At 40.3% G+C, this 21,345-nt stretch overlaps 1 protein-coding gene across 1 annotated transcript in view; it reads right to left on the bottom strand.

Annotated features, from left to right (window-relative positions):
- Positions 1-21,345, bottom strand: part of prkcaa (protein kinase C, alpha, a) — a 144,412-nt gene that overhangs the window by 73,039 nt on the left and 50,028 nt on the right. Inside the window, exon 3 of the mRNA XM_016273644.1 lies at positions 14,106-14,188. Within this exon, the coding sequence (XP_016129130.1) occupies positions 14,106-14,188 (83 nt within the window). The remainder of the gene's footprint in view (positions 1-14,105; positions 14,189-21,345) is intronic.

Here is a 21,345-nt window from a genome sequence, read left to right as displayed (position 1 = left end):
TTCACGTCTGATATTCATTTTGGCATTTATCTCTATATCTCTATCTCTCTTATACACACACACACACACACACACACACACACAGGCTAAATAACAGCACAATTAATAACGCATATTTTGACTGTCCCTTAAACTGGGCTGCTTATACTTTATTATAAGTGTAATTATATAATTATGACAATTACAATATTTTTGGTCAGTTTATAATGTAATACATTTCTCATAATGTAGTAATTGTTATTACATTATGAGCTCAAGATTTTATTACATTTTGAGAAAATTATGACATTATGAACATTTTATTACAATAATAATGTAATACTTATTACATTATGTGTAGTTTTTACATTATGTGCAGTTATTACATTATGAGTTGCTACACTGTATTTAGGACTAGACACTTGAATGACTTGAATGAATTTAAGAGTGACAATCTACATTTTAAAGGGGTAATATGTATTGCTAAAAACAACATTATTTTGTGTATTTGGTGTAATGAAATGTGTTTATGTGGTTTAAGGTTAAAAAAACATTATTTTCCACATACTGTACATTGTTTCTCCTCTATGCTGCGCCTTTCTGAAACGCGGTCAAAGCTCATCGGTCTGAAAAGCGCGGTGTGCTCTGATTGGCCAGCTATCCAGTGCGTTGTGATTGGCTGAATACTTCAAGCGTGTGACGGAAATGTTACACCCCTTGCCATATGATGCTGTGTCCCGGCCGGTGCGACGAGACAAAAACATTAAAACCCATTATAAACGAGGCGTTTGTTGCATCCAATGGGGACATAATTACGGATTATAATGACTTATACTGTCTTTTTACGCATTGCATCGCGCCACGTAAACATAAAACCATGTCTGCATTTGTGATCGGAGAAATGACAAACAACAAACGCTACTCTACACTGCTCAAAACTCGCGTTTGAATCATCAGTGGCAAATCCTTTAAATATAATAAACATACTTACAGTCTGTGAGTCAGAACAGCCGACATTGTAGTCTACTCTACCAGGATCATGAAACAGTCCTCCATAAAATGCGCTGGACACATCAGAATATTTGGGTTGAACTGTTCTGGAACAGTGTTGTACAACTTAACCACTGATTTCTAGTCGTGTCCTCTTTTGGAAGGCCAAACAAAGTAGTTTCGCTTTCACAACGAAACACAGCGTCACACATGGCGGCCTTGAGTGAGCGGCGGAGGGGGGGGCTTGCGGCAACCACATGTGACGACCCCGGGCTGGACTCCGCTTCGTCCACGGTGAAAGCCGATCCGGCGATCCACAGCGCGAAGTTGATGTATTTCCTCAGCGACCAGCACGGATCAGCTCCAGGCATGACGAAGCGGATATCGTCCTCTTTTGGAAGGCCAAACAAAGTAGTTTCTCTTTCACAACGAAACACACAGTGCCTTCACAACATGGCGGTGGCAGCAACAACAATACTACAGCGAGAATAAATGTTACACCTTCTTCCTTTGCGTGAATATTTGGGCGGCATTATGCAAATCTTCCCACATTGTGATGTAGACATGTGGGGGCGTGTTAGAACGAGCCGTTTTAGGTAGGCGTGGTTGAATCTTAACTTTTATAAAGAATATTTCATTGGATTTGAGACTTTAGTCTTTGCAACTTTACAGATCTTCTTTATGTACCAAGAGCTTGTAACAGTCCAAAGAGAAAGGAAAATTTTAAATTGCATCATATGACCCCTTTAATGTAAAATTCAAGAGGGACAGTTTTCTGGGAGAAAAAAAGCCTGGGAGTAGACAGGCTGTTTGTGCCTGTGCTGTTAGCTCTGTGATGCTCAGCATTAAGGACATCCTAAAGATCAGGCCTCCAGTGGGCTGAGGGAGCTAATGGATTTGTAATGGAATCAATGAGGCATGGAGATTTTCTATTAGAAAAGCCTGCTACACACACAACAAACACAGAGAAAGATAGCATTCTTATAATCAACACTGATCCACAGCGCCATGGATGCAGAAGCAGCTGCCGGAAGAACGTAACCACAAAAACACCACAAAACAACATGCTGGAAGAGAATTCCTCACAGAAGTCATTAGTAGAACTACATTACACATAAACTGTACACATCTCTGCACTACAAAATATGCTAAATTCTTTGGAATTTATTAAAATGTTTATCAATGGAAAAATCTGATTATAAGTATTCTGTCATAAGTATAATTTTTTTGACAAATTAGATTAAAAAAAAATGCAAAGGATGGGCTTTGTGTAGGCTTCATGTAGGCCTTAACATAAGCACTGATGATACAACAGATAGTGTGACCTGCAGCAAAACATCAAAGAGGACAGTTACACTTTGGAGGAATGCAGAAGATAAGATCACATTACATGCCACATCTGAGATTTATTTTTTGTTACATGACATGTGTCCAAACAAATGAATATAAGACTGAGATAACAAAGAGTGAAAAATTTAAGGGGGTCTGAATACTTTCCGTACCCACTGTATATACATGCTGTCAATCGATTAAAAGAAATTAAGAAATTAATCGCAATTCCACCTAACGTTAAAGTTTTTCAATGTACTTTTACATTGCAATAATTTCACTTTCAATCTTCAAATTAATGTAGAAACAACATAAAGTATTTTTTTAAATATTTGTTTAATGCCATCTTTTTTTAAATCTTTTTTGATACATTTATTAGACTTTAAAAAAATATCTTCTAATTGAAGTAAACTTAAAGGGTTAGTTTACCCAAAAATGAAAATTAGCCCATGTTTTACTCACCCTCAAAGTATCCTAAGTGTATATGACTTTCTTCGCCGGTGATTAGTGACTAACGCGGAAGCGCGGAGGAGAGACAGCAAAACAAAATGCTGGTCACAAATTAGAAGTACAAAATGAGGATTTGTAAAGAAAAATGTAGGAGGATTTCGATATAAGCCAAGAACTGGTTTTCCTTTGCTAAAGTAAGGAAACTTTGCTTCCTTTGCTCCTGCAAACAAAATTGCGAGACTATCATGTCTCACAGACGTGTGCGTGAGGCATACGTCCTACGTATATCATATATATGTATATATATATATATATATATATGTGTGTGTGTGTGTGTGTGTGTGTGTGTACTGTGTATATTTATTATGTATATAAACACACATCCATGCATGTATTTAAGAAAAATGTTACGTTTATATAGTAAATATATTTATATATAATATAAATTATATGAATATAAATATATACATGTAAATACATGTAAATATTTTCAAAATATATACTGTATGTGTGTGTATTTATACAGTATATGCATAATAAATATACACAGTACAGAGATATATTATGTAAATAAAAACTTTTATTTTTAATGCAAGTAATCACGATGAATCATTTAACAGCACTAATATATATATATATATATATATATATATATACTGTATATATTACCACGTATAAATTAGTGCATTAATGCAGGCAATTCATTTTTCTCAGTTTAACGCGTTAAAAATATACTTCCTTTTTGGCTCATTTAGATACATTTTGAATTGAAAATTATAGTTCCCTTTCAGTTGATCATTCTCGACGTCACGACAGTGACCGACGAATTGGGATCTCACTTAGAGAGACCAATCCACTTTGAGTGTAAACTAAACGAGCCAATGCACATTGGCATGCGAAGATTGCATCCAGCTGCCGCTGATCACAGTGCTCCTACCAATATCTTCGTTTGTGACGATGAGTTCAACGTGCTTTAGGGAGCTTTTTGTGTTGGTGGACGGCGCTTCAGCGGTGGTCGTTCCTGTGTCGAGTGGGTTGTGCACTTCAGGCTGCACTACCCCCTGTCGTGCTGCAAGCGGCCATTTCCCCTGTGCGTCTCAGCACCTAAAAGAGCATTTCCCTGAAAGAGCCAGGTCATTACCTGGAGCCGGGTGATGGTCACGATCGCTGCCTCACATGTCTTGACATTAAACACGCTGAGGTGGCATTTGTGGATGAATCATGTTCCCATTGCGGGAAGATGACCATCTCGGAGCTGCGGGCCAGGCTCCGTTACCTCGAGGAGGGTGGAGCTCCGTTGCCTCTGCCGTGATCTAGTGTTCGTCCTGGCGGCAGCCAGGCGACGGCTACTTCAGGTAGTAGCACGGGCGGTTTGAGGGTTACAGTGGTGGCAAACCCTTCAGGGAACCAACCCCCAGGGGAACCATCACTCCTCTAGCGCTTCACAACCAGTCGAGCCGCCAAAGGAACGCGCTGGGCTCTCTTCAAAGAGCGTACCAGCGGTATCTTTCGGTGCTCCTTTCAATGACCGGATGTCGATCACTGCATCGGAGGGAGAGCTCTCTGGATAGGAAGTTTCGGCTGCGCTGCCACCCTCCAGGATAGTGGCAACGCTTGAATCAGCTCGAGTGGAAATCTCCACCACATCCCGAGCCCTCGAGGTTGGACGATTGGTTTCTCAGGGTGGCTTGCGCTTGCCGTTCTTCCCGGAGGTGCATAAGGAGCTCACCAGGTCATGGATGACTGCCAGAAACCGACCTGTTGGTTCCTCCTCCCTCACCACCCTCGACGGGGGTGCAGCTAGGGGGTGTACGGCGATCCCCCGGTGGAGCACTCGGTAGCTATGCAGTTGTGTCCTAAGACCCGTCGCTCCCCTCCCTGGCCAGCAGGCATTCGTCTGGTCTCATGAGCAAGAGGCCCTGGGACAGGTGACCCAGAGTGAGAGGGAACTACTCTTTGGGGGATGGTGAATGCACCTCTCCCTCCCCCGCAGGAGGGCTGGGTGGAGAATCTGATTTCCAAAAATCTCGACGAGAGAGCGGTTTTCTCTCTCTCTGGGTGCCAAGAGGGCACGGAGAGTTGCGGACGGACCAACACCAGACCACACTCATCCTCCTCTCTCTCCAGCAGGCAGCAGCGGGCGGTTCGAGAGCATCATCAAAGGCCCTACGCACAACACGGCAACCGTTGCGTACATCAACCGACAAGGTGGTCTGCACTCCCGTTGCATGTCACAACTCGCCCGCCACCTCCTCCTTTGGAGTCGGAATGTTCTGAGGTCACTTCGTGCCATTCACATTCCGGGTCTGCTCAACTGTACGGCCGACATGCTGTCACGAGTTACGCTCCCAGGAGAATGGAGACTCCATCCCCAGATGGTCCAGCTGATTTGGAGACGTTTTGGAGCCGCTCAGGTAGACATGTTTGCCTCTCCAGAAACCTCTCACTGACAGTTGTTCTACTCACTGACCGAGGGAACACTCGACACTGACACATAGCAAGTATGCGCTTCCCCCAGTGAGCCTTCTCGCACAGATGCTGTGCAAGGTCAGGGAGGACAAGGAGCAGGTCCTGCTTGTGGCACCGTATTGGCCCACTCGGACCTGGCTCCCGGAACTAATGCTCCTTGTGACAGCCCCTCCCTGGCAGATTCCTCTGAGGAAGGATCTACTGACTCAGAGACGGGGCAGCCTGTGGCACCCACGTCCAGACCTCTGGAAACCTCATGTCTTGTCCCTGGACGGGACACGGAGGTTCTAGGTGACCTACCCCAGCAGGTAGTTGACACCATCACTTTGGCGAAAGCACTGTCTACGAGACACGCTTACGCCTTCAAATGGAACCTATTCGTTGAGTGGTGTTCTTCTCACCGAGAAGACCCCCGAAGATGCCTGATCAGAGTCGTGCTGTCCTTTTTGCAGCAAGGGTTGGGGCGAAGGCTGTCTCCCTCCACCCTCAAAGTTTATGTCGCTGCAATCGCTGCTAACCACGACCCCGTAGAAGGGAAGTCGCTGGGGAAGCATGACCTGGTCGTCAGGTTCCTTAAGGGGGCGAGAAGTCTAAATCCTTCATGGCCCCCCTCTATACCCTCTTGGGACCTGACTCTAGTGTTCACAGCACTACAGCAGGGCACATTTGAGCCTTTGCAGGCGGTCGAGCTGAAATTTCTTTCGATGAAGACTTTGCTCCTGCTGGCATTGGCCTCCATCAAGAGGGTAGGGGACCAGCATGCATTTTCGGTGCATTAACCGAAATGCATGCATTAACCCTGAGGCCCCGGCCCGGCTATGTGCCCAAGGTTCCAGCTACGCCCTTCAGGTGGTGAACCCCCAAGTGCTGCCCTCGGTGGAGGCAGACCCAGCCCTAGTTTTGCTCTGTCCCGTCCAAGCCTTAAGGTGCTACGTAGCAAAGCTTCAAGACCTCAGACCAGCTCTTTGTCTGTCACAGAGGCCGGCAGAAGGGTAATGCCATCTCTAAGCAGAGGATGGCCCACTGGATAGTGGATGCCATCACCCTGGCTTATCAGGCACAGGGTGTGCCCGGCCCGTTCAGGTTGCGAGCTCACTCAACTAGAAGTGTTGCATCCTCCTGGGCGCTGGCTCGTGGTGCCTCGCTAGTGGATATCTGTAGCGCTGCGGGCTGGGCGACCCCTAACACATTGGCTAGATTCTATAGCCTTTGTGTGGAGCCGGTATCCTCCTGTGTTCTCACATCAAACGGGTAGAAGCGCTGAGAGGCCCCGGCTTCGGGTCGGCTTGCTAAAACCACTCCAGAGAGTCCATATAGTAGACCCTGTTGAGCTCCTCCGTACCCTCGGCAGCCAGACGTGGCGGTGCGTCCGGCGCCAGGTCTTCACTCGTTGAATCCTCGAGAACCGGTAGAAGGCTGGGTTCCATATGTAAGACCTAAGTGGATCCCATATGTGTAAAGTCCACGGTATAGCCTCGAGAACGTGTTTCCCCGGCAGACTTCTGCCATTCCAAGAGGGTTACAATCACCTCCAATCTTCCATATGCACCTAAGGAATGTTCATATGTGTATTTGCTTCTGAAACCTCCTTCAGGACGTTTTCCCAGTGTTATCCAGTCTTACTCATTGGGTAGTGCCATAGCAGCAGTAGCTGGGGTCCTCTTGTGCAACCCCTGGCCTACGCCAAAAAGTAGGGGCGCAGTTGGCTTCCACAGGACACTGGAAGGGGCAGTACCTGTGGCCCTTTGTTAGGTATCCCAATTGATCGGTCATCCGACGTGACGTCGAGAGTGACCGACTGCAAGGGAACGTCTCGGTTACGTATGGTAACCCTTGTTCCCTGAAGGAGGGAACGGAGACGTCATGTCCCGTCGCCACAGCTCCTGTACGACCGCTGAGCGGCCGGGTCACCGGCTCGGCTCCTCAGCGAAAACCTGAATATGCGCTGCATCTGCTGCCTACTTACACTCACGCTGTGATCAGCAGCAGCTGGATGCAATAATCGCATGCCAATGTGCATTGGCTCATTTAGTTTACACTCGAAGTAGATTGGTCTCTCTAAGCGAGATCCCAAGTGACGTCTCCGTTCCCTCCTTCAGGGAATGAGGGTTACCATACGTAACCGAGACATTCCATTCAGATACATTCAAATAAAGACATCCGCGCCGCATTTTGACTTGAAACGTGCAGCACTTATATTTATTCAATGACATCATTGCCTTTTGAAGTTTAATCCAGCCGTATCGCGACTGTTGTCTTTCAGTCCCCAACTGTAAAATCTCTTGAAATTATAATTAAATAATTTCTTATACCATTTAACATTTAAAACTTTTTTTATAGCCTTAAGTTTGATACAACTCACTTTATGAGTTTTTAAGTACCCACGGGAGATCTGTATTTAAGATAGCCCGTCGGGCAGAGTGGTGATACATTTTGGTAGCCCGACTGGAAAACACAATAGCCCCGGGACGTCGGGCAAGCGATTTTGCGAGCCCAGCACTGCCTATGGATAATTTCTCGATGCTGAAGGAAAATGATAATGAACAACTGTCACCCATGACATATGAACCTTTCCAAGAGCACATAAACTACTAAATGAATTACATCCTCAAAATAGTCTACTGCAGATTTAACCTGACAAAAAATATATAAAAATAAACAAAGAAAATAGGTTTATTAAAAGTGGGTAGACATACAACCATGTATAAAACAAAACAAAACAAACAAAAAACATCTTCCTAGAAATAAAACATGCAGGCCTATTCACACCAAATGCAAGACATTGCATGTGAATGGTCTAGCCACAGTAGGTGTGAAAATAATATTTGTTTGAAAAGTTGAAAAGAACATTGGTTACAAGTGGTACAGTAAATGGTTTGGCAAAAAGTCTTAAATCTTAATGGGCCATGAATCCAGCCAACCAGTTAAATCACAACAATACTAGCATTGCAAATGACAATTGATTAAAACAGTGGTGAACTATAAAAATATTCATTTAAAGTTGTTAATTATATCTGTAGAAACAATGTAATTTATTGCAATATTAGGAATGTAATGATGCACCTGGAGCCAGTTAAAAATCAATGATAATATGTGATGATTTAAGTCTGTTGAGATGTTAAACAAATCACAATACAATCGGGGGTGGGGGTTTATATGAACTGACTGTGTTCAGAAAAGTTTTCTTTAATGAGTGGCATTAATCTAACAAACACAGCATTTAGCTTTGATTATTTGCCAGTCAGAATAAGCCTCAAGCTTGTTCTGTGTATACACATGTGTGTATATGTAATAACAGGAAATCCTCAGTCAATTACAGCTCTTTACTCAAGACAGATGTGTTTTGCTCTGACCCCTCTCAGGAGCTGGGTATTAATTTACAGATGAAATGCAGAGACCTCTCAAGGTCAGTAACACAAGGATATTTGTAATGCTTTTACTCCTGCAGTTTCAACTAATCACAATGAAGCAGGCTGTGTGCGTGTGTGCATGTTTTGCCCTTCACAACATGTGTTCAGAGTTTAAACACTGGGAAATTGAGCATGCGATTAAACCAGGGTTCCTCCGTTAGTTTTCACAGAGGGCCGAATATATATATATATATATATATATATATATATATATAAATTATTATTATTACAATTATTATATTATTGTTGCTTTTGTTAAAATAATCAAAAGATGGTCACAAGATAAATATTCAGATTTTTTCCCCAGAAGTCTGTTTTATTCAAACAACTATGAACATTTTTGCATTTAGATACAGAAGAACTTTGCCCGTTGAATATTAAAAACATATTAACAAACAAAAAATCTGGATCTCCATGTCTGCCATGCAAATCAACTGTTCCTGCTCATCTCCAGACTAGATCTCTTCTCTCCACTTTCCCTAATTGCAGATTCAATTATTAGATCTGTCAGCATTAATATTTTTATACTTAGATGTTTTTGGGGGATCAAACCTTAACACCGTGTGTCCCAACCAGAGCCGACACGATAAAAAGTATCTTTTCCATGTAGTTTTTGTCCTAACCACCCGCGACAGCGACACGTGACAATAAGCGACACGGAATTCTATTTCAGAAATGGTTTTTATTTTCTGCAACGTCGCGGCAGGAACAACATACAAAATATGACAGTGATGATCTCAGGTAATGATTATGTGCTTTATTCAATGTTAAAAGTGTCTAATGTGAGTTTGAATATTATTTTGCGTGGTCTTTATAGCCATAGTGAAATCAACAATAGATATTTTACCATTACAAACTTATGTTAAAACTGTGAACTCACTGCAAACCAAAATCCATAACAAAGATGGTATCACTCACTCAAAACTGTTCAGTCCATTCGCATTTGAATCATCAATTTTCAGTGTCCACTTTTCTTTACTTCACACTTGCCATGTTTTTGCTGTCACATCGTATATCTACACTGGACGCGACAAAGCATTGCAAATCATTTGAACTTTGTGTCAGCACGTCATGTCAGTAGTTTTCTGTCAGGGATTTGTCACGCCGCACTGCGCCGCATCCAGTGTAGACAGCATTACTGATTATAATAAGTTATATTATATTTTGTGGCGTTGCGCAGCGCCACTCGCGTCCGGTGTAGACACAATGTAAGTTAACGTCGCTTTCTGATGCTGCGTTTGAATTTTCATGCCACATTATTTGAAATTAGCGTGGGCCAAACATTTTTTTTCTCCGGCCCACGGGCCACCTATTGAGGAACCCTGGATTAAACCATTTATACACAAACCCAAAAATGTACAAAAAAATGTACAGATTTTGTAAACAGCTCTCACTGAAAATGTATTCCACAGCTACAGTATGACAGTTGTCCATGCTGTGCTCTATAAAAAAGGAGTGTCTCAGAAGCTTGAATGACATTCTGACATTATCACTTGTCAAGTTCACACACACCACCTACAAGTACGCATATTTATGGTCATGTATTAAAGAACATGTTTACTTGTTTACATGTTTACTTAGAGTGATAATCTGAGTGTTAATTGCAAGTAAGAGAAACATTATGTGCAAAGTAATTAAATATAAAATATAACTTAGTAGTGCTGTGGCAGGTGGAATAATATACAAAATTGTAGCTTGCTTGACTATAAAAAAATATTTATAGTGAATTTATAAACATAACAAATAAAAAGTAAGGGTGGGAATCTTTCGGTACCTTACGATTCATATTGATTCTTGGGGTCACAATTTGATTAAAAATTGATTCACGATTTGTACATTTTTAATCACGCTTCACAATTTTTCATAACATTTTTTGTGCACATGGACATCAAACACACCAGTATTTTGATACCAAAACACACCAGTCTATACTACAGGTAGTCCTGACTCAAGAAATCAGTGTTTCTTATTAACTATTAACTTCCTACTAAATCAAAATTATTTCACACTTCAGATCAATAATTAATAAACACTTGTCCTCGCTGAAAATGGGGCAGATGTAATTGTTTTTCCTCCTCCATTGCTGTTACTGTTTTGTTCTGACAACATCAAGTTATTATTATTATTATTAGGGATGTGCCCGAATAGTGAATCTGTATTCAGAAAGGCACAGAAAACAAACAACGCATACTACCACTAAAGCCACTAAAGGGACATGGTTAGATGCTTGCTAGCGGTTGCCTGTTACAGTCAGGGATGCAACGGTTATAGATTTTGTTGGTACGATTATTGTCTGAGGAATAATCATGGTTTTACGATTATGACAATTATTATGCATTTATTAATTTCCCAACATTACTAATGTATAAAATCACATGAACACTCTTTAGATATTAAGTGTTATTTATCGCTGGCTTTTGAAACAGAAATAACACAGTAACCAACAATACAGCACAAAATAATAATAAACACTCTCTCTCTCTCTCTCTCTCTCTCTCGAATAATTAATTCAAGTAGCTAAATGTTATAATTAATTAAATCAAATAAATGTGATCTTACCACACTATTTAATCTCTGTCTGATCTGAAGCGGGCAGAATGCTGAGCTAACGAGCTGTAGCTTCGTGTCAGGTGGTTCTTGCCTTCAAGTCATGCATTAAAATCGTTCAATGTACAGAAAGCCGTGCATTATCCCTTTTGTATTCGCTCTTTAGCAGCAGTTTTTTACAGCAATATTTAAATGACACCCTGGTCATTCTTGGTGTACCCAAAATGGTTCCACACTATCGACAAGCATTTCTCTGGTGGAAATAAAGCTTCGCTGTTTGGTCCCTTTGTCATAGTTAATCTAATGCATGTAGTAGCCTCCGTGCCTCTGATAAGCACGTAATTTTAAGCTAGTGCACCACTAGTGTAACTTTTTTTCATTTTGCGCTAGCTGCAACAGTTCCGTTCCGTGTAACAGAAACACTCGGTTTAGCGGAACCTTTACGATTAATTAACTGTGATGTTTTAAAGCGCGGTTAATCGAGAAACCGGTTAATCGCTGCATCCCTAATTACAGTACATAAAATTTCACCACATAAACAAGGAGAGATGACTGATAGGATGATGAATGATTTGCAGATCCTGAGTACCTCTGACAAATATCTTATCTTGTAAAATGTGTGGTAAGTATTGCCGCTCTGTAATATACACAGAGTACATGTGATCGCGAATCTCAAATCTCCCCGCATATTAATAACAGCTCCCTCATGCCTGCAATTTATATACAATATAATTACCCAGCTATATAATTGTGAGAGAAAGCACTGAAATATATTTTTTCCTTCCATTTATGGGTTTCCGTAGTACATGTAATTTCCTTTCCGAGCATGGTATTCAGATTCGGGAACATTCCTTATTATCATTATATTAAAGGGGTCATATGATGCTTTTTCAAGTTTTCCTTTCTCTTTGGAGTGTTACAAGCTGATTGTGCATAGATAAGATCCCTGAAGTTGCAAAGACTAAAGTCTCAAAAACAAAGAGATATTCTTTATCAAAGTTAAGACTCTGCCACGCCCCCCTAAAATGGCTAGTTCTAACATGCCCCCACATATCGACCTCACTATGTGGAAATATTAGCATAATGCCGCCCAAATGTGCACGCAAAGAAAGAAGGCGTGGTTTCAGTAACCACAGTTAGTGTTGAAGCAGCCATGTCAGGGAGACGCTGTGTGTTTCTAGGCAAAAGCAAAAGCACTTTATTTGGCCTTCCAGAAGTAGATGCATTTAGGAATCTTTAAGATTACTTACAACAGAACAGCAATGCATTTTATGGACCGTTGAGTGCCATGAAGTCAGCTGTCTTAACCGTGGCTTGTGTAATGCAAACACATACCAGCTTCATCACTGTCTGTCAAGCGACTGTTCCCCTTTCGGGCTCTGTCTTTACATTCATTTTGAAAGATGACGCTTGCGATTATGGTAAGGGGCGTTACATTTCCGACGAGTGCTTGCAGTGTTCGGCCAATCACAATGCACTGGGTCAGCTGGCCAATCAGAGCAGACTGCGCTTGTCAGAAGGAGGGACTTTGTAGAAAACGACGCGTTTGAGAGAGGTGGGGCATAGAGGACCTACAATAATGTACAGTATTTGAAAAATAATGTGTTTTTTAACATTAAAGCATGTCAACATATTCTGTTACACCAAATAATGATCTTTAAAAAAGCATCATATGCCTTTAACTAGAAAATAAATTTTTGACATTTGTGAATCATTGCGAATTCGCTAGAAGACTGATTCGGGATTCATTTGTGAATCACATTTTTCCCCCTCCCCTAATAAAAAGGGACAATTTTAGTAGACTATTGAATTTTGAAATAGTTAAAGGTACAATATGTAAGTTTTCACCGCCAGAGGGCGCGTATTCAAAACAAACAAAGAAACAAAGGCATAGTTTGATGACGCCGTGACTGAGTGTAAAATCATGGGCGTTGCCGTCTTCATCTCCACAGCCGACGCAATCCGACGGGACTCAGGCAGAAATCATGTTCATGGATGAGCTAATGTATTAAAGATTTATTAACATCGTAGTATGAAGCAGAGTGAGGTGGAAAGCGGTCTAAGTGAAACGAGGCCGCTGAAGCAATTGCTAATGAGAGACGAGAGTGACACATGGCTCGAAAGCAGCGGAGCTTTTATTATGCCACACTTTAGCGCTTCCGCTACTTCCGGTCGTGCATATGTGGGGTAAAGCAGCGCTGTTTTATCATACTAAATATGTTTGAAAGTTCTGTTATAATGCTACTCTGTGCAGTCGTCACCTGTCTAATAAAACGCACAACATATTAATGGGTCTTTGGTGTAAAACCGCAAATCCAGGCGACACAATGACACTATAGACACAGTTAAATTGCTTATTTCTCTAGATTTAAACATTCTTTGAAACATTTGAGATAATGTAAGTACACAAGTCAGCAAAATATATAACACTGTTCTAGTGGTTTCTGGATATTTTTTACATATTGCACCTTTAAAGGATTACTGTTAACACAAACAGAAAAAAGAGACATGACTGAAAGCATGTCATAGATGTTGATTGAGAGCTGAAGTATGTAATTTCTGCACCACTGCGCAGAACTGTAAAAACAAACACTGCTTTCAAAACAGCTTTCTGAATATGCCACCAGTCAGTCACTGATTGAAGAAAAAATAAATAAACAGGCCCACCCTCAGCTCACCTATGAATGGTTTACTTATAGTTCTCCCTGCACACCAAACTGGGACAGGAGAAAGCATCTAAACACCAAAAAAGTCACATACTTAAAGTTGTTTCAACCTTTTAATATTCTTTTAAAATAAAGTGTTTGATGTAAGTAACATGTCTTTTGCAAGCTAACCATTATTTTATTAAGTGAGCTGTGACACAAACACTCCAAATGGGAGAGAACTGTTGAATAGATCCACTGTTTGTGTGTGTATTTGCATACTCACATCTGTGTCTGGCCCTTTATCAGCTCCAGGGCATGAGAATGTGACAAATTCATGGCAACGTTTATGGACCACAAAACAGCACACTGACAGAGAGAAAAAGAGAGAGATGTGTTACATTTGCAAAATCCCACATAACTGTAAAATACTGGTAGATAAAAAATATATGAGAAAACAGTTCAAACCAAGTGTCCTTAAAAATTGTTAACAAACTCTGTTACTCTTCCTGCTCTGTGTGTATATGTGTATTCTATGCAGCTGAGGAAGATAATGCTAATAAATCAGTAATTTAATAATGTAAAAGTGTAAATTAGTGGACTACACTAACACAAAAAAACATACTCAGTGTGAAATCAAGACCAGTATCATATTTCAAAGAGAGAAATTATTACATTATATATAACAGATTACATATTCTGTAGGCAGTGGCACAAAAAATGGGGTATGCAGTATATGCGATGCATAGGGGTGCCGCACTTAGGGGGATGCCATTTTGTCGAAATTATTCTGCCGAAAAACTTTTCCAATAAAACGTTATAAGTAATCAAGGGCTTAGTTGTTAAAGTAAATGTAATGAAACATTTGTTTTTTTGTTTTTTTAGCATTTTTAATTAGTTAAAAAAATTTTTTATTATAAACTGAGTATATATCAACCGCTCACCATTCGACACATTGTCACAGATGTGGTCACATGACCAAAATGAAAGGAGGGAAACGTTCTGGGGCGCAGGACAGAAAAAACAAGGGAAATCAAAAACAATGCATTAAAATTAGGACAGCAATGTCCAAGTGAACTAACAGAAATTGTTAAGCTTACCCTATTATTTTTTTCATTGTAAGTCATGAAGTCATTCAACATTTAACAATGTTGTCTAAGAGGACAAAGTGATTAACGTTAATATCAGTTCATTTCTGAGTAGCTCTATTGCTCAAAACAAATAAATAAAAAAAGTCATGACATGTTTGTGAATGGGCGTTTGATTTACATTTAAGAGGAACTGAGAAGATTGTTAAGGATAAAAATGATCCACCTTTCACCAAAAATTGCCGTTTTGAATTCAAAATAGGTCATTTGTGTGCAAATACTTTTTTGTGTGTGATTCAATTAGATACGAGTTTTTTGAAAATTCTTGTTACTTCATACTTCAGTACAAAACAATGCTGAACTTTGAAAAAAAATTATGTTTTAAATGTTATAATAGTGATTTTATAATGTCTACATATGAATTCAAACATAAAACGTGAAAAGAGCTATATATATATATATATATATATATATATATATATTGTAAATCCCTCCAAAATTACCTAATTTTAAAATTACCATACCTTTTTTTTTCTTTTTTCACTCTTCACCTTTTTCCCCATGGTATTGAAAATGGGGGAGGGGTTTAAACCTTTGTCCCTTTTTTCACCACTGATGAGACTGTATCTTTCCATGCACAAGCTAGTTCATGGTCTTTTGATTTTACATTGATTTGCTGAAAGTTTTCTGTGGGAGTTAGTGTTAGGGGCTGTGAACTAGTCCAAGTGAACTAACAGAAATGGTTAAGCTTACCCTATTATTTTTTTCATTGTAAGTAATGAAGTCATTCAACATTTAACATTGTAAAATGTAAAACACTGCAAATGCAGGGGGGCGCCAACACTGATCTTGCAGTTGCGTCCCTGTCTCTGGAAGGTTCTATTATATTCATTGTACAGAGAAAGACATCACAGACATACCATTGGACAAATATGAATGAAAAAAAATAATTCTTATATTTATTTATTACATTTTTAGAAATGTATTTTTGTATTCATGTTTGTTTCTCATGTTGGCAATATGACTAAAATCTTACATCAGGATACGAGTCATTTACTGTATTTAATGATAATGTTATTACAATATAATTATTTTTCTGGAATAAAGGGTAGATATGAGACCAATTTGTTAGATTTTCACAGCAAAAACAAACAGCCTAACTGATTTAAATACTAAGTAGCAGGAAGTTCTCAAGCTTACTGAAGACAAGTAGACAGTCTTAATTACTAATCATCAGCAATCGAATGAATAAATACAATATATCATAGATATAAATAAAATTATCAGTTTATGTTTATCAGGTTGGTTTATACCAACAGAAATGTATCAAATGTAAAATAAAACACTGCATAGTCCCCACTGTATAAATTAATTAATATTAAAGTCACAATACATATTCAGCAGTGAGTGACATTCTCTTTTATTGTTTGTTTAACATTATTAACATGTGACATAGCAGCAGGTTTATTATGCTTTATCACTTCAAGACCTAATACATAGATACAGCATATTGAAACAAATACGATTTTTCCACAAAATTCTCTAATTTTGTGAATATCTGGCTGTTCAATCCCAGCAATCCATGAAAGAGAATAGGGTACAGGGTCACTCTGCAAAAAAATCCCCATTTTTCTCTTATTGGGTTTGAACCATTAAAATTCATACTGTCCCTGTATCTACTGGGAAGAAAACTAAGTTATTAATATTTTAAGAGTCCTTCTTTTCTTTTTAATGTATTGTTTAATGACCACAGAGCTATTGAATGTTTGATTTTGATTAGTTGATGAATATTTTAAGGGTGTGCAATTATTATTCAGTAAACTGAATAATAAGCTGATATAATAATATAATAATAATTTAGCTATAATTTAAGAACAAGCATGTTCCCAATAACGACCAGGTAGCTTAAGAACAAGTATATTCCCAATACGTCTAGACAGCTTAAGAACAAGCATGTTCCAAATACAACTACAGCTTTTAGAACAAGCATGCTCCAATAACAACCAGATAGCTCTAGGACAAGCGTGTTCCCGACAATACAGCTATAACTTAAGAACAAGCATGCTCCCGATAACAACCAAGCTTAAGAACAAGCATGTTCCAAAACGACTAGACAGAACAAGTGTGTCTGATGTGGGAACAGAATCAACGCTGAACTGACGGCTGCATCTGAACTGGAAAATGCTGCCTTCGGAGGACACATTTCAAGGTAGGAAGGCATCGAGACACGTCGAATCCAAAGTTAGCTTCATTTACTGCCTCCTGAGATACCTCATCTGGTTGATATTTAAAGGCAGAATAGATGTATCCTTCGCTGCCTTGATACCCACAATCCTGTGTGTTCTATCCCATGTTGGTTGATCAAATAAATCATTGTATATTTGCTTAGTTATCTTCAAAGCTAATTCTATTTTGTTGTAGATCATTGAACGGTTAAGCTGCCTCAGAAGCATGTCCGATATCAGTTTCATGAGTTACCTTCATGAACAAACGCTGCCTGCGAAGTCATTGGCTGATAGGCGGCGAGGCAGCATGTCAGCAGCCTAGGTTTTCGGATGCAGACGACTTCAACTGAACAATGACCATTTACTATTTTCTCTTGCAGCTGCGCCGCAGCAGAAATTATTCCATTTGCACCACGGTCGTTATTTCCTGCTGCTTAAATCTGTGCTGTAGTGCTATAAAAATAAAGTTGACTTGACTAGGTTAAAGGGGACATAACACACACAGTTTCGGCCAGTCTCATGTTAATCTTGAGTACCTATAGTGTAGTATTGCATTATTCACATCTCCAAAGAGTCTTCAGTTTTATCAGATTTATGAAAGAAAGATACAGCTTTGCGATTCTCTCCGGAAACAGCCGAGCTCCTGGAGGTGAGCCGTGGGCCGATTGGTAACTAAACATAGACATTGATGCAGTTTTACAGCAATTCCTAGTCATGACCGGGATCTTTTATCGCTGGGACTGCTCTGTCTTTCAGTATCAAACGATGCGCAAATACAGTGTCAGAATGTACCTTGTTATAAAACATTCGTCACCAAAATGACGGGAACAAACAAACACGCTTGAGAAACTCCGTTGCTGCCTTGGAAAAACAAATTGCATCCCCTATTCACATAACACTGAATAAGGTTATCTTTTCCTCACATCCAAAAAACACATTCTTTAGAGACATTAGGCTTGTTCGACTTTATGCGGCGCCGCAAAGATCGGCTGCCGCCTGTCAAAAGCAATGCATCCTGGTTAGAAAATTTGTCCGATTTTGATCGGCGCTGCAGCCGCCTTATGATCATATGTGCCATTAAAGTACCGTGAGAGCAAAACGAGACCAGCTACCTAGGTCAGGCACTAGGCTTGTTTGAGATACGCCTCGCCTCACCTCGCCTCGCCTGAAATGCAGGCGAGAGTAGGCGGCTACAGTGTGAAATAAGCGCAGGAGTGAAATAAGCGCAGTCAAGACAGACAGTTCTGACCTCTTGAAGTGAACAGATACAGGTACTGCTGATTAACATGATATAATTTAAGTTCTGTTGCCTTTATATAAAAATATATATGATGAACAAGACACTCAAAGTGCTTGCTATATAATTCCATACGAAAAGTGTATTTATCATTCATTTGTACTTTAATACAAACATGTATTTTAGATTTATAGAAATATGACAATAATCACATATCTCACACAGAGATCGCACATAGTGTCACAGTGTTTGGGAATATCCATGCATAATTTAAATACTTAAATCACATGAAACCAGATAAAGAAATAAAACATTTTAAAGGAGAACACACATCACGGTTGTCTGAACCAATGAGCATTAACCTGTGTCGTCAGTCAGTCATTTCCCATCATGCTTTTGATCAGCGCAGTCGGTGGATAGCAACTGCGCCTGACTGCACAATCTGACACAGCTGCCTCGCTGTTGCGAGAGTTTTTTTTTTTTGCACACATCAGCATGTCATCAGAGCAAGTCGGACTTAACTCAGACACTTTTCTAACCGGCATGCATCTCGCGGTGATCACCGGTGATCGGTTCTATGCAGATTTTGCTCATCTCAAACAAGCCTACTGCGAAAGCCTTGATGACGACACACTTTATTCTCGTTGGTTAGATTCTGTGATGACAAGCACGACATGTGTTGCGTGCTTATTATAACAATTCAATTCCAATGATGCTCACAAATCTGTGTTTTTATAACAGTAAAAGCATTTTTAGTGTAGTCACACTGTTATATTGAGTCACGTTTAAAAAAACACTGATTAAAGCATATATACCCGTCGTGGCAGCCCTCGTGTGAATCTCTCCTCGTGTGACGACCGAAGAGTGTAAAGACCATTGACTACCGTTTGACTCCACCGAGCAGGGACACCTACTACTTGTTCCCCTTCTATTTTCAGTTTTTATAACCGATCGGTTCTATGCAGATTTTGCTCATCTCAAACAAGCCTACTGCGAAAGCCTTGATGACGACACACTTTATTCTCGTTGGTTAGATTCTGTGATGACAAGCACGACATGTGTTGCGTGCTTATTATAACAATTCAATTCCAATGATGCTCACAAATCTGTGTTTTTATAACAGTAAAAGCATTTTTAGTGTAGTCACACTGTTATATTGAGTCACGTTTCAAAAAACACTGATTAAAGCATATATACCCGTCGTGGCAGCCCTCGTGTGAATCTCTCCTCGTGTGAAGACCGAAGAGTGTAAAGACCATTGACTACCGTTTGACTCCACCGAGCAGGGACACCTACTACTTGTTCCCCTTCTATTTTCAGTTTTTATAACCAATTCTTACTATGTGTTTCCAGATCCCTACTATCACTACCACTCACAAACCATGCATCACACACTGTAGGCAGCGCAATCCTAACAACTTGCACATTTTGCCTATGTCTACTAATACACTACTTTATTTTTCTATTGGTCTCTGGAACTGCCAGTCTGCTGTAAACAAAGCACATTTTATTACTTCTATTACAAGTCATTCAAGACTAAACCTCATGGCCCTGACAGAGACGTGGATCAAACCAGAGGACAATGCTACACCGGATCAAACCAGAGGACAATGCTACACCTGCAGCACTCTCAAATAATTTATCTTTTTCCCACTCCCCCCATCTGACTGGAAGAGGTGGAGGTACTGGTCTGCTTATCTCTAATGATTGGAAATGTAATCCTTTACCATCTCTGAGTATCAACAGCTCCTTTGAATCACATTTAGCCACTATTACCCACCCTCTTAAAATCAATTTGATAGTTGTTTATCGATCCCCAGGACCACTAGGTAACTTCATGGAAAAATGAGCTGCAGAAAGAGTATGGCGCAAATCACAAAATCCTACTGACCTTAATGTATATCGATCACTTCTCTCTTCATTCTCTGCTAATGCCTCCACTGCTAAAAGGACATACTATCACAACAAAATTAACAATTCGCCTAACTCTCGCATTCTCTTTAAAACATTTTCCTCCCTCTTTTGTCCTCCTCGTCCCCTTCCTTCATCAACTCTAACAGCTAACAACTTTTCCACATTCTTCATTAATAAAATTACAGACCTCAGTGCACAATTTGCCACACCACAAACTGTCAAACACATCTTATCAGCAAACATACACTCATTTTCATCCTTCTCTCCACTCTCTGAGGCAGAAGTCTCTAAACTCATCCTTTCAAATCATCCTACTACATGTCCGCTTGATCCTATTCCATCTCATCTCCTTCAAGTCATTTCTCCTGCCGTTATACCTGCACTCACTCACATTGTTAACACATCCCTTCACACTGGTGTTTTTCCCTCAACATTTAAACAGGCTCATATAACCCCACTTCTTAAGAAACCTACTCTTAACCCAACTCTTTTAGAGTACTACAGACCGGTTTCCCTTCTACCTTTCATTGCAAAAACACTTGAACGAGTTGTGTTCAACCAAGTCTTAGCCTTGGACAGCAACCAATCTGGCTTCAGAAGTGGACATTCGACCGAGACTGCCTTGCTTTCAGTTGTTGAAGCCCTAAGACTGGCAAGAGCGGCTTCCAAATCTTCTATATTTATTTTGCTGGATCTGTCTGCTTCTTTTGATATGGTGAACCACCAGATTCTCCTGTCAACCCTATTGGAAAATGGCATCACAGGAACCGCACGCCATTGGTTTGACTCTTACCTCTCAGATAGGTCCTTCAAGGTATCTTGGAGAGGTGAGGTGTCCAAGTCGCAACATCTAGCTACTGGGGTGCCTCAGGGCTCAGTACTTGGACCACTTCTCTTCTCTGTCTACATGGCATCACTAGGTTCTGTCATTCAGAAACATGGCTTTTCATATCACTGCTATGCTGATGACACTCAACTCTACCTCTCATTCCATCCTGATGATCCGACGATAGCTGCTCGCATCTCAGCATGTCTAACAGACATTTCTTGTTGGATGACGGA

This window comes from Sinocyclocheilus grahami, unplaced genomic scaffold (assembly GCF_001515645.1).
Source record: "Sinocyclocheilus grahami isolate Dianchi unplaced genomic scaffold, SAMN03320097.WGS_v1.1 scaffold80.1, whole genome shotgun sequence".
NCBI classification, from domain to species: domain Eukaryota; kingdom Metazoa; phylum Chordata; class Actinopteri; order Cypriniformes; family Cyprinidae; genus Sinocyclocheilus; species Sinocyclocheilus grahami.
This window is presented reverse-complemented; position numbering and strand designations above follow the sequence as displayed.